Below are 18,449 nucleotides of genomic sequence, written 5' to 3'. Positions count from 1 at the left end.
TACTAATGCCTGCAAAGAGACATGAAGTGGTTTAAAGTTTTAGTGTCATGTGCACAAGTACAGTGAACTGCCCTTCTTGCAAGCTCCAAACCAGTAATCAATATCAAGGGTTAAGGGGATAGGGATACTGGAGCTATAGAGGTAAAGGGGTAAAATGGGGTAAAATGACTAGGCATCGGGATATAAGATAAATAGAGTAGCAGCAGGATACATTTTGATGATATGATTCTCCATGAAAAATTAAATAAAAGGGTCAACACAGATAGTCCATGTAGCCATTATGTTAACTATTTAACAGTCTTATGGCTTGGGGATAAAAGCTGTTCAGGAGGCTGTTGGTGTCAGACTTGATGCACCGGTACCACTGGCCTTCCTTTCACAACGCCTGATATAGAGGCGCTGGATGACAGGGACCTCAGCCCCAGTGATGTAATGGGCTGTCCGCACAACCCTTTGTAGCGCCATTCGATCGAGGGCGGTGCTGTTGCCATACCAAGCAGTGATGCATCCAGTCAAGATGCTTTCACCGGTACGGCTATAGAACTTTTGGAGGATTTGAAGGCCAATGCCAAACCTTTTCAACCTCCTGAGGGGGAAGAGGCACAATGGTCCACTCAAGCCTTCTTGAGTGGACCATTTTAAGTCCTTAGTCATTTGGACATAGAGTAACTTGAAGCTCTCGACCCATTCCACTGCAGCCCTGTCGATGTGGATGGGGTGTGCTCGCTCCCTGTTTCTTGTAGTCCACAATCAGCTCTTTGGTCTTACTGGTGTTGAGGGAGAGGTTGTTGTCCCAGGAACCATAGTGCCAGGTCACTGACCTCCTCCTTGTAGGCAGTCTCAGTGATCAGACCTAGCACCATTGTGTCATCAGCAAACTTGATGATGGTGTTGGAGTCGTGCATAGCCATGCTGTCAAGGGTGAACAGGGAGTATCGGAGGGGACTGATCACACACCCCTGAGGGGTCCCTGTGTTGAGGATCAGCGTGGTTGATGCGATGTTGCCAACCCTCACCACCTGGGGTTGGCCCGTCAGGAAGTCCAGGATCCAGCTGCAGAAAGGTGTTCAGTCTCGTGGTCTAGGCTTGGTGACGAGCTTGAAGGGACAATGGTGTTGAACGCAAGCTGTAGTCTATTACAACATTCTCACATACGGCACCTGTCAAAAGTTTGGGCACACCTACTCATTCAAGGGTTTTTCTTTATTTTTACTATTTTCTACATTGTAGAATAATAGCGAAGACATCTAAACTTTGAAATAACATATTTGGAATCGTGTAGTAAATTAAAAAGGATTAAACAAATCAAAATGTATGTTATATTTGAGATTCTTCAAAGAAGCCACCCTTTGCCTTAATGACAGCTTTGCACACTTGCCATTCTCTCAACCAGCTTCACCTGGGAAGCTTTTCCAACAGTCTTGAAGGAGTTCCCACATATGCTGAGCACTTGTTGGCTGCATTTCCTTCACTTTGCGGTCCAACTCATCCCAAACCATCTCAATTGGGTTGAGATCTGGTGATTGTGGAGGCCAGGTCATCTGACGCAGCACTCCATCACGCTCCTTCTTGGTCAAATAGCCCCTACACAGTGTGGAGGTGTGTTGCGTCATTGTCCTGTTGAAAAACAAATGAAAGTCCCACTAAGCTCAAACCAGATGGGATGGCGTATTCCTGCAGAATACTGTGGTGGCCATGCTGGTTAAGTGTGCCTTGCATTCTAAATAAATCACAGACAGTTTCACCAGCAAAGCACCCCCACACCATCACACCTGCTCCTCCATGGTTCACGGTGGGAACCACACTTGGGGAGATCATCTGTTCACCTACTCTGCATCTCACAAAGACACAGAGGTTCGAACCAAAAATGTCATTTGGACTCATCAGACCAAAGGACAGACTTCTACTCGTGTTTCTTGGCCCAAGCAAGTCTCTTCTTCTTATTGGTGTCCTTTAGTAGTGTTTTTTTTTTGCAGCAATTTGACCATTCAACCAGTGTCCTGTGAACAGTTGATGTTGAGATGTGTCTGTTACTTAAAATCTGTGAAGCATTTATTTGGACTACAATCTGAGGCTGGTAACTCTAATGAACTTATCCTCTGCATCAGAGGTAACTCTGGATCTTCCCTTCCTGTTGCTGTCCTCATGAGAGCCAGTTTTTTGCAACAAGCACTTGAAGAAACTTTCAAAGTTCTTGAAATGACTGTCATTTCTCTCAGATTTTTTTTAGCTGTTCTTGCCATAATATGGACTTGGCATTTTACCAAATAGAGCGATCTTCTGTACACCAACCCTACCTTGTCACAACACAACTGATTGGGACAAACACATTAAGAAGGAAATTCCACAAATAACATGGCACACCTGTTATTTGAAATGCATTCCAGGTGACTACCTCATGAACCTGGTTGAGAGAATGCCAAGAGTGTGCAAAGCTGTCATCAAGGCAAAGGGTGGCTACTTTGAAGAATTTTAAATATAAAATATATTTTGATTTGTTTAACACTTTTTTGGTTACTACATGATTCCATGTGTGTTATTTCATAGTTTTGATGTCTTCACTATTATCCCACATGTAGAAAATAGTAAAAATAAAGAAAAGTATGAGAGAGAGAGTCGGTGTGTCCAAAATGTTGACTGGTACTATGGCTATTCCTCTTATCTAGGTGGGTGAGGGCAATGTGCAGTTCAATTGAGATTTCGTTGTCTATGGATCTGCTGGGGCGGTATGCACATTGGAGTGGGTCTAGGGTGTCTGGGATGACAGAGTGGATGTGTGCCATAACCAGGCTCTCAAAGCACTTCATGATTACAGATGTGAGAGCTACAGGGTGATAGTCATTGTGGCATGAATCCTTAAGAGTTCTTAGGAACAGGAATGATAGTAGTCATTTTAAGACGCGGGGATTACAGACGGGGACAAGGAGAGGTTGAAAATGACCTTGGATATGCCTGCCAGTTTATCTGCGCATGCTCTGAGAACGCGCCCTGGAATACTGTCCATGGTGTGCGTGTGTATGTGTGAGTGTGAGTGTGTATGTGTATGTGCAAGTGTGTGTAGGATTTATAACCTGAGGATGTGTTTGTTCTCAGCATGTCTTCAGGGAGGCCTCTAGCTGAGAAGGTTTGCAAGGTTGGCTAGAAAGGAAGGGGATCATAACGGAACATCTCCTCGAAGGAGTCGGTGACGTGAACACCGGGAGCGAATATTGTCTCTCTTGTCTCAAATGAACGTTCAACTGATTCTTGTCTGTTTCCTGCCTCTCCGACAGCTCAGCCAAATGCACCTAAAATACATGATGGATGGTGGGCATACAAGGAGGTGGTTCAGGGGAGCTTCGTACCAGGTAAGAATCCCTATACTGTACTGTATACAGTTAAGACTGATGTTTATTTTCTATAAGCTTGAACTAGAGTTTTTTTTCTCCCCGGTGTGAAGTGTGAAGAACATTGCATTTTTTCTGTTTTCATAACTCGACTACCTTGCCAGTGGCGCTGTTTTTAATTCATACAAGACTTTTGTTGCCCTTGTCGTCTAGCTGATGTTGTTTTGTCGCCGATTGACTGGCAGGTTTACAAGGGCCTTTCTTTCTACCTCGTTCATTTCCTTCTATGTGTACCCATCACGACAATTATTTCCCAAGATTGTATTTTTCTTCTGCTGAGCTGTTGAGGGCTTTTGATGACGCTGCAGGTGTGTGTGTGTTGTGTTGCATGCGGATGTGTTCTTTTAAATGAGTACGTTCAGAGCTGGGATGATAAAGCAACAACTACCCACACTGACATTGCCTTCCTCTTACCGTAGCATTTTGTGCATGTCGGTCATTTTTGGTGATTTTGCTACACAGCGTTCCTGTAGATTGTTCTAAAACCATTATTTGGTCAACAGTAATAGCCTATGCATTATGTTGATTCCTGCTATTATATGAAAGTAACTGCTTGTTCCCATTTCGCTGTCGGCTGCTGTATGAGCGAGCCTCTCTCACTCCCTCTCACTGTGAGCACGGAGGAAGTGATGCAGTCTGAGGAGCACAAGCACATGACAGTTGCTCAAAACGTAATTGCGGGAAAAATACCGTTTCTAAAGCAACTTCTGTTGTTCTAGTTACAGAGAGGAGAGTCACAGCTTTCTGTGAGTATATCATTTATTTCTCACTTAATGTTGAGTTCATGGCACCAATTTACAACCAGATTGGACTGTCATATGGTTTTGATTCGCCCGCGGAGAGGAGAGGCTGTCATATGGTTTTGATTCGCCCGCGGAGAGGAGAGGCTGTCGTATGGTTTTGATTCGCCCGCGGAGAGGAGAGTCTGTCGTATGGTTTTGATTCGCCCGCGGACAGGAGAGTCTGGAGTATGGTTTTGATTCGCCCGCGGACAGGAGAGTCTGGAGTATGGTTTTGATTCGCCCGCGGAGAGGAGAGGCTGTCGTATGGTTTTGATTCAGAGAGGAGAGGAGAGTCTGGAGTATGGTTTTGATTTGGAGAGGAGAGTCTGGAGTATGGTTTTGATTCAGAGAGGAGAGTCTGGAGTATGGTTTTGATTCGGAGAGGAAAGTCTAGAGTATGGTTTTGATTCGCCCGTGGAGAGGAGAGTCTGGAGTATGGGTTTGATTCGCCCGTGGAGAGGAGAGTCTGGAGTATGGTTTTGATTCGCCCGTGGAGAGGAGAGTCTGGAGTATGGTTTTGATTCGCCCGTGGAGAGGAGAGTCTGGAGTATGGTTTTGATTCGCCCGCGGAGAGGACAGTCTGTCGTATGGTTTTGATTCGCCCGTGGAGAGGAGAGTCTGTTGTATGGTTTTGATTCGGAGAGGAGAGTCTGGAGTATGGTTTCGATTCGGAGAGGAGAGTCTGTCGTATGGTTTCGATTCGCCCGCGAGAGGAGCAGAATACACCATTTGCAGTCATTAGACCTCAACAAGTAGCCTAGGACTAGCACTGGAACGTTTCTGTAGGACATTAGAATACCTTTACGGATAGATGAATCAGAGTCTTTTCAGTTCTCACTTCCTCAGGTTGTGAATAATACAGCTGACATGCACAAAGATGTCGGCAAATTCTCTGAAGAGCACAAATTCAATTGGATAATTCTGGTTCTTATTTTGACATGTTGCACATCAACATGTCAGTAATGCGTTCGCTCGATATGTTGAATGAAATAGCTTACTTTTTGAATCATAGGCTACCACCTCAGTTGTCTTTCGTGGCACTGAAAAATAGTTGGCTAGATCGCTGCCGCTAATGTAAAGTAACTGTCCATAAAAAAGAGATTATCGTTGTATTTATTGTTATCGAGCAAAATAGTTACATTTATCACAATATGACTTCTGGTCCATATCTCACAGCACCTCCCCACAAAATAATGTATTGTAATTTATTGTTATTGCAAAAAGAAAAAAGAAAAAAGTCAATTTCTTGCGATATTAATTTTGGTCAATATCACCCAGCTCTAGGTGTATACATGTACATGTGAGGTGTGTTTGCATAATTAAGCATTTTCAGGCTTTTTATTCCACCTGCAGGTGACCATGTACACATTATTACAGGTGTTGTCAGACTGTCAGACTGTGCTGTGTGTTTGTCAGAGACAAATGCTTTATGTTCAATATAATGTCAGCTCCTCTATCCTCACAGGCCTTCCTGCACCACTAACCACCCAGCAGCAGCTGGCACCGCTAATAAGCTAGTCATGATCCTCCTGAGCCAGGGAGGGGAGGAGGTAGAGTAATCAGACGGTTTTACGTCCTTCTCTTGCCGGTCTCCGCCAGAGAGGTGCTGATAGTAGCAGATAAAGAAGGAGACTTGAAAGAAGTGAAATTTACTGGTTAAAGAAACAGAGCTAGGGTGAGATAAGTTAGTGAGATTTACTGGGTAAGAAACAGAGCTAGGGTGAGATAAGGAAGTGAGATTTAAAGGGTAAGAAACAGAGCTAGGGTGAGATAATGGAGTGAGATTTAATGGATAAGAAATGGAGCTAGGGTGAGATAAGGAAGTGAGATTTAAAGGGTAAGAAACAGAGCTAGGGTGAGATAATGGAGTGAGATTTAATGGATAAGAAATGGAGCTAGGGTGAGATAAGGAAGTGAAATGTACTGAGTAAGAAACAGAGCTAGGGTGAGATAATGGAGTGAGATTTAATGGGTAAGAAATGGAGTTAGGGTGAGATAATGAAGTGAAATTTACTGAGTAAGAAACAGAGCTAGGGTGAGATAATGAAGTGAGATTTATTGGGTAAGAAACGGAGCTAGGGTGAGATAATGGAGTGAGATTTAATGGGTAAAACAGGAAGCTAGTGTGAGATAATGAAGTGAGATTTACTGGGTAAGAAAGGGAACTAGGGTGAGATAATGGAGGGAGATTTACTGGGTAAGAAAGGGAACTAGGGTGAGATAATAAAGTGAGATTTACTGGGTAAAACAGGAAGCTAGTGTGAGATAATGAAGTGAGATTTACTGGGTAAGAAAGGGAGCTACCGTGAGATAAAGAAGTTACATTTACTGGGTAAGAAAGGGAGCTAGGGTGAGATAATAAAGTGAGATTTACTGGATAAAACAGGAAGCTTGTGTGAGATAATGAAGTGAGATTTACTGGGTAAGAAAGGGAACTAGGGTGAGATAATAAAGTGACATTTCCTGGGTAAAACAGGAAGCTAGTGTGAGATAATGAAGTGAGATTTACTGGGTAAGAAAGGGAACTAGGGTGAGATAATAAAGTGAGATTTACTGGGTAAAACAGGAAGCTAGTGTGAGATAATGAAGTGAGATTTACTGGGTAAGAAAGGGAGCTAGCGTGAGATAATGAAGTGATATTTACCGGGTAAGAAACGGAGTTAGGGTGAGATAATGAAGTGAGATTTACTGGGTAAGAAACAGAGCTAGGGTTAGATAATGCTGAATTTGTTGATCATGCACTGTGGTTTTTATAACTAGGACTGCAGGGAGACTGGGAGGATTTGGTCGGTATTGTTTTTATGGATATTATTTCACTTTTTCAATTGTTGTCTTTGAATTTGGATGGATAAAATGGTAGCTTTTAACGTTTTATATAAGGGTTTGGTTTGACAAATTCCTCAGGATGTATTTAAAAATTTATTTTTTTATCATGTCTAGGGGCGTGGAGATATTCTGTGTCCACTGCTACCCAACTGCAAGGCCTCCCTAGTGGCACAGCGGTATAAGGCACTGCCGTGCTCGAGGCGTCACTGCAGATCCGCATTCGATCCCGGGCTGTGTTGCAGTTGGCCGTGACCGGCGAGACCCATGAGGCAACGCACAATTGGCCCAGCGTTGTCAGGGTTAGGGGAGGCTGGCTGGGATGTCCTTGTCCCATCACTATCTAGCGACTCCTGTGGCGGGCCGGGCGCATGCTGACACGATCCCCAGTTGTACAGTGTTTCCTCCAACACATAGGTGCGGCTGGCTTCCAGGTTAAGCGAGCAGTGTGTCAAAAAGCAGTGCGGCTTGGCAGGGTCGTTCTTCGGAGGACGCATGGCTCTCAATTTTTGCCTCTTCTAAGTCCATAGGGGAGTTGCAGCGATGGGACAAGATTGTAACTACCAATTGGATAACCTAAAATTTGGGGAGAAAAGGGGTAAAAAAATAAAATAAACCCGCAAGACGTTGAGGGTCCTGGGTCCTGGGAAGGGTCCTGGGTCCTGGGAAGGGTCCTGGGTCCTGGGAAGGGTCCTGCATCCTGGGAAGGGTCCTGGGTCCTGGGAATCCACAGGGTATTTTTGGTTTGTTTCGTTTTTGACCAAATGATTCTGCTAATGATTGCTAATGATTATTCATTGATTAGTTGCTTCAGGTTTGCTAGTGCTTGCTTGGTACAAAAATGCGCACTCTGATGGGTCCACTCCCCCGGACCAGAATTTTTTAACATTGCTGGAAAGTGGGCTCTTTGGAAGGTCCTAAATGCTAACGTGATCCCATTTTTTTTGCCTTATGTCACATACAGTGGGGCAAAAAAGTATTTAGTCAGCCACCAATTGTGCAAGTTCTCCCACTTAAAAAGATGAGAGAGGCCTGTAATTTTCATCATAGGTACACTTCAACTATGACAGACAAAATTTGAAAAAAAATCCAGAAAATCACATTGTAGGATTTTTATGAATTTATTTGCAAATTATGGTGGAAAATAAGTATTTGGTCACCTACAAACAAGCAAGATTTCTGGCTCTCACAGACCTGTAACTTCTTCTTTAAGAGGCTCCTCTGTCCTCCACTCATTACCTGTATTAATAGCACATGTTTGAACTTGATATCAGTATAAAAGACACCTGTCCACAACCTCAAACAGTCACACTCCAAACTCCACTATGGCCAAGACCAAAGAGCTGTCAAAGGACACCAGAAACAAAATTGTAGACCTGCGCCAGGCTGGAAAGACTAAATCTGCAATAGGTAAGCAGCTTGGTTTGAAGAAATCAACTGTGGGAGCAATTATTAGGAAATGGAAGACATACAAGACCACTGATAATCTCCCTCGATCTGGGGCTCCACGCAATATCTCACCCCGTGGGGTCAAAATTATCACAAGAACGGTGAGAAAAACTCCCAGAACCACACGGAGGGACCTAGTGAATGACCTGCAGAGAGCTGGGACCAAAGTAACCAAGCCTACCATCAGTAACACACTACGCCGCCAGGGACTCAAATCCTGCAGTGCCAGACGTGTCCCCCTGCTTAAGCCAGTACATGTCCAGGCCCGTCTGAAGTTTGCTAGAGAGCATTTGGATGATCCAGAAGAAGATTGGGAGAATGTCATATGGTCAGATCAAACCAAAATATAACTTTTTGGTAAAAACTCAACTCGTCATGTTTGGAGGACAAAGAATGCTGAGTTGCATCCAAAGAACACCATACCTACTGTGAAGCATGGGGGTGGAAACATCATGCTTTGGGGCTGTTGTTCTGCAAAGGGGCCAGGACGGCTGATCCGTGTAAAGGAAAGAATGAATGGGGCCATGTATCGTGAGATTTTGAGTGAAAACCTCCTTCCATCAGCAAGGGCATTGAAGATGAAACGTGGCTGGGTCTTTCAGCATGACAATGATCCCAAACACACCTCCCGGGCAACGAAGGAGTGGCTTCGTAAGAAGCATTTCAAGGTCCTGGAGTGGCCTAGCCAGTCTCCAGATCTCAACCCCATAGAAATCTTTGGAGGGAGTTGAAAGTCCGTGTTGCCCAGCAACAGCCCCAAAACATCACTGCTCTAGAGGAGATCTGCATGGAGGAATGGGCCAAAATACCAGCAACAGTGTGTGAAAACCTTGTGAAGACTTACAGAAAACGTTTGACCTCTGTCATTGCCAACAAAGGGTATATAACAAAGTATTGAGATAAACTTTTGTTATTGACCAAATACTTATTTTCCACCATAATTTGCAAGTAAATTCATAAAAAATCCTACAATGTCATTTTCTGGATTTTTTTCCTTCTCATTTTGTCTGTCATAGTTGAAGTGTACCTATGATGAAAATTACAGGTCTCTCTCATCTTTTTAAGTGGGAGAACTTGCACCATTGGTGGCTGACTAAATACTTTTTTGCCCCACTGTAACTGACCTTTGCAAATGATTGTGCCCTTTCTGAGCCCCTTTTGACCCCAATTAGCTTTAGCATTTCCAAAAGGTCAACAAGGACCATCAGTATCCCCTTCTCTGAATCTTTTTAATCGGCTTTGGGGAGAAGATACTCCTAGCCACATATCTAGGATCAGCTCATCCTCCCTAGATCCTAATATTAACTATTAGATTGCAGGGGAATACAAATCTGACCTGTAGGGTTTACTCCATCCTATTCACTCAGTGTGCGGTCATCTTTTCAGAGAGCATTGAGATGTAGCTCTTATTGACACAGTATGGGTTAACTAAAGGTCATGGATCATTAGCTTTAAGCATCATCCGGGGTCATTCTAGGAAGCCTGGCCAAGGTATGGAGCTGTTTATCTGTTATTTATTGGTCTGTTTTTATGTCATCCCCCCCTTCTCTTTGTCCCATTTCAGCAGATTATGTTGTCCTTTCTGCTGAAAGGTGATTTTAGAGAAGATAAAACCTTTGAAGAATGGCTGGTTGCTGTGAGTTAGGATCAGGGAGGGATGGAGGAGGGAAGGAGGGAGGGGGGCCTGGCAAGATCCAAAGCAGTGGTTGAATTACCTTGAGTTGTCATGCAGGGAGACAGAAAATGTGATGTGGATTTGGTAGCCTGTGGAGTATAGAGGGAAAGAAAGGGAGTTGCATAAAAGTGACTGGTTAACACTCACGCTCCGTCCATTAGTCATTATGACTGTCATTTCTATTCCTTCTCTGTCCTTCCACCCCCCTCTTTCTCCGCCCACTATCTCTTTAAAATGTCTCTTGTCTGTCCTGCACCACTGGAGCAAGATGCAGGGTAGATAGAGACTCGGCTGGCCTGGCTGCCTGCTGGTTGTCTCTCTGCTGTGTAGCTGGTAGGCGTCTGATGGCTCTCTGGTGTGAAGTGTTGCGTTGAGTGCTCCAGCCATGGACTAATGAGAGTGGAGATGGAGAGGACGGGGAGAGGGAAGAGAGAGGGACAAGAAAGGAGTGAGAGAGGGTGGGTGAGGGTGATAGGAAGAGACAAGGATGGGAGATGAAGGAGAGATGGAGATGATTACTCACCACGAACTGGAAGAAGCTTTTTCCTTTAACTACTCCGACCAGAAAGATATACTGCACTCCCGGGAACAGGCCCAAATCCCCGTCATTTGCTTGAAGAAAATATAGAGGAAAAGAGGGCACAGATCGGGCTGCCTTTTGAGAATCTGTAGGCGAGCGAGTATACTCCCACTGCCATCAATTCTACTTACTAACATGCAATCATTGGAAAATAAAATGTATGATTTACAATTCCGATTATCTGTAATATCTTATGTTTCACCAAGTCGTGGCTGAACGACGACACAGATCATATAGACCTGGAGGAATTTTCAATGCACCGGCAGAACAGAGAAGCTATGTCTGGTAAGATGAAGGGTGGGGGTGTGTCTTTTTGTCAACATCAGCTGGTGCGCGATGTCTAATATTAAAGAATTATCTAGGTATTTCTCGCCTGAGGTAGTACCTTATGATAAGCTGTAGACCACACTATCTACCAAGAGATTTCTCCTCTATATTATTCGTAGCCATCTATTTACCACCACAGACCGATGCTGGCGCTAAGACCGCGCTCAACCAACTCTATATGGCCATAAGCAAACAAGAAAATGCTCACCCAGAAGCGGCGCTTCTAGTGGCCGGGATCTTTAATGCAGGCAAACTTAAATTCGTTTTACAACATTTTTACCAGCATGTCACATGTGCAATCAGGTGAAAAAACTAGACCATCTTCACTCCACACACAGAGATGCATACAATGCTCCTTACAGGCAAAATCTAAAGCAGGAAGTGCCAGTGACTCGCTCAATACGTAAGTGGTCAGGTGAAGCGGAGGCTACGCTACAGGACTGTTTTGCTAGCACATAACGGGAACATGTTCCAGGATTCATCCTATGGCATTGAGGAGTATACCACTTCAGTTATCGGCTTCATCAATAAGTGCAATGACGACGTCGTCCCCACAGTGACCGTACGTAGATATCCCAACCAGAAGCTATAGATTACAGGCAACATCTGCATCGAGCTAAAGGCTAGAGCGTCCACTTTCAAGGAGCGGGACAGTATTCCGGACGACTGTCAGAAATCCTGCTATGCCCTCAGACAAACCATCAAACAAGCAAAGCGTCAATACTGGATTAAGATTGAATCCTACTACACCAACTCTGACGCTCATCGGATGTGGCAGGGCTTGAAAACTATTACAGACTCCAAAGGGAAACCCAGACGCGAGCTGTCCAATGACGCAAGCCTACCAGATGAGCTAAATACCTCTAATGCTGGCTTCGAGGCAAGCAACACTGACGCATGCACGAGAGCACTAGCTGTTCTGGATGACTGTGTGATAATGCTCTCGGTAGCCGATGTGAGTAAGCAAGTCAAGCAGGTCAACATTCACAAAGCCGCGGGGCCAGACGGATTACCAGGACGTGTACTCAAAGCATGCGCGGACCAACTGGCAAGTGTCTTCACTGACAATTTCAACCTCTCTCTGACAGAGTCTGTAAGACCTAAATGTTTGATGCATACCACCATATTCCCTTTGCCCAAGGAAGCGAAGTTAAACATTCCTAAATTATTACCACCCCGTAGCACTCACGTCGGTAGCCATGAAGTGCTTTGAAAGGCTGGTCATGGCTCACATCAACAGCATCCTCCCGGATACCCTAGACCCACTCCAATTTGCATACCGCCCCAACAGATCCACAGATGACGCAATCTCAATTACACACCCCACTGGCCTTTCCCACCTGGACAAAAGGAACACCTATGTGAGAATGCTGTTCATTGACTACAGCTCAGCGTTCAACACTAAAGTACACTCATAGCTCATCACTAAGCAACTGGATCCTGGACTTCCTGACGGGCCGCCCCCAGGTGGTAAGGGTAGGCAACAACACGTCTTCCACGCCGATCCTCAACACTAGGGGACCTCAGGGGTGTGTACTAAGTCTCCTCCTGTTCTCGTTGTTCACCCACGACTGCGTGGCCAAACATGACTCCAACACCATCATTAAGTTTGCTGACGATACAACAGTGGTTGGCCTGATCACCGACAACGATGAGACAGCCTATAGGGAGGAGGTCAGAGAACTGACAGTGTAGTGCCAGGACAACATCCTCTCCCTCAATGTGAGCAAGACAAAGAAGCTGATCGTAGACTACAGGGAAAGGTGAGGCGAACAAGCGCCCATTAACATCAACGGGGCTGTAGTGGAGCGGGTCGAGAGTTCAAGTTCCTTGGTGTCCACATCACCAACGATCTATCATGGTCCAAACACACCAAGACAGTTGTGAAGAGGGCAGATTGAAAATATTTGTCATGGTTCCCCAGATCCTCAAAACGTTCTACAGCTGCACCATGGAGAACATCCTGACCGGTTGTATCACCGCCTGGTATGGCAACTGCTCGTCATCTGACCGTAAGGCGCTACAGATGGTAGTGCGTACAGCCCAATACATTCCTGAGGGCCAAGCTTCCCGCAATCCAGTAGTTGTCAGAGGAAAGACCATAAAATTGTCAGAGACTGCAGTCACCCAAGTCAGACATGTTTCTCTGCTACCGCACGGCAAGCGGTACCTGAGCGCCAAATCTAGGACCAAAAGGCTCCATAACTGCTTCTATTCCCAAACCATAAGATTGCTGAACAACTAATCAAATGGCCACCTAACTATTTCATTGACCCCCCCCTTCCATTTGTTTTGTACACTGCTGCTACTCACTGTTTGTTATCTTTGCATAGTCACTTTACCCCTACCTACATGTGCAAATGACCTCTTACCTATACCCCAGCACACTGATTCGGTACCGGTACCCCCTGTATATAGCCGCGTTATTGTTATGTCTTAGTGTTAATTTTTTATTATTTTTTACTTTAGTTTGTTTGGTAAATATTTTCGTAACTCTTCTTGAACTACACTGTTGGTTAAGGGCTTTTAAGTAAGCATTTCATGGTAAGGTCTACACTGTTGGTTAAGGGCTTTTAAGTAAGCATTTCACGGTAAGGTCTACACTGTTGGTTTAAGGGCGCTTTTAAGTCAAGCATTAGCATCACGTTAAGGTCTACACTGTTGGTTCTAAAATAAGGGCTTTTAAGTAAGCATTTCAAAATATGCTTTAGAACCAGAGAAAATCACTAATTTGTTGGTTATAGGGCTTTTAAGCATTTAAGCATTTCAAAAACCAGCCAAGGTCAAATAAAATAATTTACTGTTGGTTAAGGGCTTTTAAGTAAGCAGTTTTTCCTGAAAGATTCTTGTGTAAGGTCTCGTTCCCTTTTGTTACTGTTGGTTAAGGGTCGAACTTTTTAATTAACTCCATAATTTGAAACATGGAAAACGTTGTTTGAATCAATCCTGAAGGTGGTTTGTCCATTGAAAGCACCGTCCACTGGTTTGTTTGGATTTAATGGGACCTGACTTTTTTAAGTAAGCGGGCTGGTAAATGTAGTCCCTTATGGTCAATCTTCCAATGATATGCCTACTACACTGCTGCAAAGTTGGGGAAACAAGAGAAAGAGGCATTTTATTCACAGCCATATAAGCGATCATTAGCCTCAGAAATCCTGTGCATTTCCTGGTCGGTCATACATCTTGGTTTTGCCGAAGCATTTGTTCTAAGGGACTCACAGTGAAAATCTTTGCATTTTGGAAACGTAAGACTGTCTTCTTTCCAAAACTATCAATTCCAAGCATTTTCGAGCATCTTTTCGTGACAAAATATTCCGTAAAACGGGCACGTTTTTATCCACTGTTGGTTAACAGTGAATGCTTTTAAGTAAGCATTTCACGGTAAGGTCTACACGTGACAAATACAGTTTTCATTTCATTTGATGCTTGGAAGACAGCTCTCCTTGGCTAAATAAGAGCAAACGTGATGTACAATCAAACACATTACCAGCTGTAGATAGAAACGAACAGTAAACTGTCAGTATGGTTGTTGAAGTGTCAAACAGGAAGCTGTCAGTATGGTTGTTGAAGTGTCAAACAGTAAACTGTCAGTATGGTTGTTGAAGTGTCAAACAGGAAGCTGTCAGTATGGTTGTTGAAGTGTCAAACAGTATGGTTGTTGAAGTGTCAAACAGGAAGCTGTCAGTATGGTTGTTGAAGTGTCAAACATTAAGCTCTCAGTATGGTTGTTGAAGTGTCAAACAGGAAGCTGTCAGTATGGTTGTTGAAGTGTCAAACAGGAAGCTGTCAGTATGGTTGTTGAAGTGTCAAACAGGAAGCTGTCAGTATGGTTGTTGAAGTGTCAAACAGGAAGCTGTCAGTATGGTTGTTGAAGTGTCAAACAGGAAGCTGTCAGTATGGTTGTTGAAGTGTCAAACAGTAAGCTGTCAGTATGGTTGTTGAAGTGTCAAACAGGAAGCTGTCAGTATGGTTGTTGAAGTGTCAAACAGTAAGCTGTCAGTATGGTTGTTGAAGTGTCAAACAGGAAGCTGTCAGTATGGTTGTTGAAGTGTCAAACAGGAAGCTGTCAGTATGGTTGTTGAAGTGTCAAACAGTAAGCTGTCAGTATGGTTGTTGAAGTGTCAAACAGGAAGCTGTTAGTATGGTTGTTGAAGTGTCAAACAGGAAGCTGTCAGTATGGTTGTTGAAGTGTCAAACAGGAAGCTGTCAGTATGGTTGTTGAAGTGTGGAAGCTGAGTAGTTGTCAAACAGGAAGCTGTCAGTATGGTTGTTGAAGTGTCAAACAGGAAGCTGTCAGGAAGTATGGTTGTTGAAGTGTCAAACAGGAAGCTGTCAGTATGGTTGTTGAAGTGTCAAACAGGAAGCTGTCAGTATGGTTGTTGAAGTGTCAAACAGGAAGCTGTCAGTATGGTTGTTGAAGTGTCAAACAGGAAGCTGTCAGTATGGTTGTTGAAGTGTCAAACAGGAAGCTGTCAGTATGGTTGTTGAAGTGTCAAACAGTAAGCTGTCAGTATGGTTGTTGAAGTGTCAAACAGTAAGCTGTCAGTATGGTTGTTGAAGTGTCAAACAGTAAGCTGTCGGTAGGGTTGTCGACATTTAAGGCTCCCGAGTGGAGCAGCAGTCTAAGGCACTGCATCTCAGTGCTAGAGGGGTCACTATAGACCCTGGTTTGATCCTGGACTGTATCACAACTGCCAGTGAATGGGAGTCCCATAGGGCGGTGCACAATTGACCCAGCTTCTTCCGGATTAGGGGAGGGTTTGGCCGGTGTTGGGGTCTGCTCCTTGTTCCTTGTCAATCATTTGCTTATTGGTGAAATCAATAATCAGACAATATCTTTAAGTAAATCAATCAAAAACCTTTATTAATGCAATTACAGACAGAAGTTGACAACGGGAACATAGCACGCATGTTTCAGAGTAAGTTCTGCAAAATAGGAAAGGGTCCAAGTTGCTTTAATATGCGTGCCCTTGTGATGTGACTGCCTATGTCAACACCTTCTACTCATGAGACCAAGCCCATGCATATACAGTTATACGAACTTGCAAGAGAGAACAATAGTTCCAGTGTTTTCTAAGGGCTCAGCAGCAATTTTCCACTCCCCAAGTTTCTTTATAGGGGTATGTCTGACTTGTCTCTCATCTCTTTTACTCCGCTGCAGGGTTCTGTGTCTATTAATCTCTTTTAGCCTTGAGGCACTTTCTCACAGACACACTGTTTTGACTGTTCGCACATCTCTCAGACCGTTTCTTATAAGAAGCAGAGACGAGAAAAGAACCGTGGAACAATATTAAACCTTATAATGCATATATATGTTGCTAATCTGTAGTCCAGGACCCTATCAATGTAGTGAGGGAGGGGTCTTATAGCACTTCCCCTTCTATTAATACAACATAAACATAATACATTATTATAATACATCAAACAGGAGCTAAATGTCTTCAATTTATCAAGTAAGATCCTGACACCAGCCCACTTTAGTGTTGTCAATAAGGAGTTATCATTTGTACCTACAACATACATGAATGACTTTGACGTCCAGATAGATCTGTTCAAGTTTTTGCATAATCTGAAATTGCGTGAGATCTTTGATAAGATTGAAACTTCCAGGACTCCACTTGAAATGTCATCCTCAGTCAGATATACACATAGGTCTATCACGTGAATCAATAGACTCACCTGCCCTACCGTGAGTCATTCAGAAGATGGAGCCATCAACCAAGCTGAGGGACCTGAGAACTCTGAGAGAACCACATTTAGAGCAGAAAGTTCAGTTGTACCTCCCCCGAAACGTAATGCATCCATAGAAACCTTCTGCAGGATCGTTGAAAATGATGTAGGTGACTTAATGAAAGACAAACAGAAACACAGATCCTTTGATAACCCGAGTAGAGACGAGAGAATGGCTCTTAAGGACTTGAAGTCAGATCTTTCCATTATCATTAAAAATGTGACAAAGGAGGAGGAAATTGTATACAAAACAAATGTGACTGTGTGAATGAATGTCACCGACAACTATCTAAAGGTGACTTCTGTCACAAACTGAATCAACCTACCCTAGAATTCCAGCACAATATCACATCCACAGTGGAAAGTTGTTTGGAATTAGGACAAATTACCCCCCCCAAAAATTGAATTTCTACGTGTGAAATTTCCTAAGATACCAACCTTTTATTCAGTCGCTAAATTACACAAACAAGTGTCTCCTCCCCCCGGTAGACCCATTGTAGCAGCAATTGACTCTGTGACATCAAACATTTCTAAGTATGTGGATCACCACATTAAACCGTTGCTTGAGAATCTACCATCTTATGTCAAAGACACTAGTCAAGTGATCTCATTCATAGAGGGCTAAGGAAGGAAATCACCCTGCTGGCCACTTTTGATGTGGAGAGCTTGTATATTAACATCCCACACACTGGAGGCTTGCAGGCACTGCAGCTCTTCCTTCAGCAGAGAGACTCTACCCTTTCTCCATCCAATGATTGCCCCTTGCAACTCGCTGAACTGGTATTATCCAATAACTACTTCATCTGTGAGTCAGACTTTTTCTTTCATATTCGGGGTGTAGCCATGGGTTCCCCTTTTCCCCCAACTATGCAAACCTGTATGTGGGACAATTTGCGGAAGCACTCATTGACAAAACAGAGACACAGCCCTACTTTTTAAAATCGTTCTATGGAGGATACATAGAGTTGAAGTCAGAAGTTTACATACACTTAGGTTGGAGTCATTAAAACTCGTTTTTCAACCACTCAAACTATTGTTTTGGCAAGTCGATTAGGACATCTACTTTGTGCATGACACAAGTAATTTTCCCAACAATTGTTTACAGACAGATTATTTCACTATTAATTCATTGTATCACAATTCCAGTGGGTCAGAAGTTTACATACACTAAGTTGACTGTGCCTTTAAACAGCTTGGAAAATTCCATAAAATGACGTCATGGTTTTAGAAGCTTCTAATTGACATAATTTGAGTCAATGTATTTCAAGGCCTACCTTCAAACCCAGTGCCTCTTTGCTTGACATCATGAGAAAATCAAAAGAAATCAGCCAAGAACTCACAAAAGAAATTGTGGACCTCCACAAGTCTGCTTTATCCTTGGGAGCAATTTCCAAACGCCTGAAGGTACCATGTTCATCTGTACAAAAAATAGTATGCAAGTATAACACCATGGGATCACGCAGCCGTCATACCGCTCAGGAAGGAGACGCGTTCTGTCTCCTAGAGATGAACGTACTTGGGTTTGAAAAGTGCAAATCAATCCCAGAACAGCAGCAAAGGACCTTATGAAGATACTGGAGGAAACAGGTACAAAAGTATCTATATCCACAGTAAAACGAGTCCGATATCGACATAACCTGAAAGGCCGCTCAGCAAGGAAGAAGCCACTGCTCCAAAACCACCATAAAGAAAGCCAG

The 18,449-nt window shown here is 43.7% G+C and overlaps 1 protein-coding gene across 2 annotated transcripts in view; it reads left to right on the top strand.

Moving 5' to 3' along the window:
- LOC115107171 (carbonic anhydrase-related protein 10) overlaps window positions 1-18,449 on the top strand; it is a 360,898-nt gene that overhangs the window by 45,370 nt on the left and 297,079 nt on the right. For both annotated transcript variants that reach the window (XM_065007875.1, XM_065007874.1), the window contains exon 2: window positions 3,273-3,347. In XM_065007875.1, coding sequence (XP_064863947.1) covers window positions 3,273-3,347 — 75 coding nt within the window. The remainder of the gene's footprint in view (window positions 1-3,272; window positions 3,348-18,449) is intronic.

The sequence above is a fragment of the Oncorhynchus nerka genome, linkage group LG23 (genome assembly GCF_034236695.1).
Source record: "Oncorhynchus nerka isolate Pitt River linkage group LG23, Oner_Uvic_2.0, whole genome shotgun sequence".
Classification (NCBI taxonomy): Eukaryota; Metazoa; Chordata; class Actinopteri; order Salmoniformes; family Salmonidae; genus Oncorhynchus; species Oncorhynchus nerka.
Note: the sequence above shows the minus strand (reverse complement) of the source record. Positions and strands in the feature narration are given on the sequence as shown.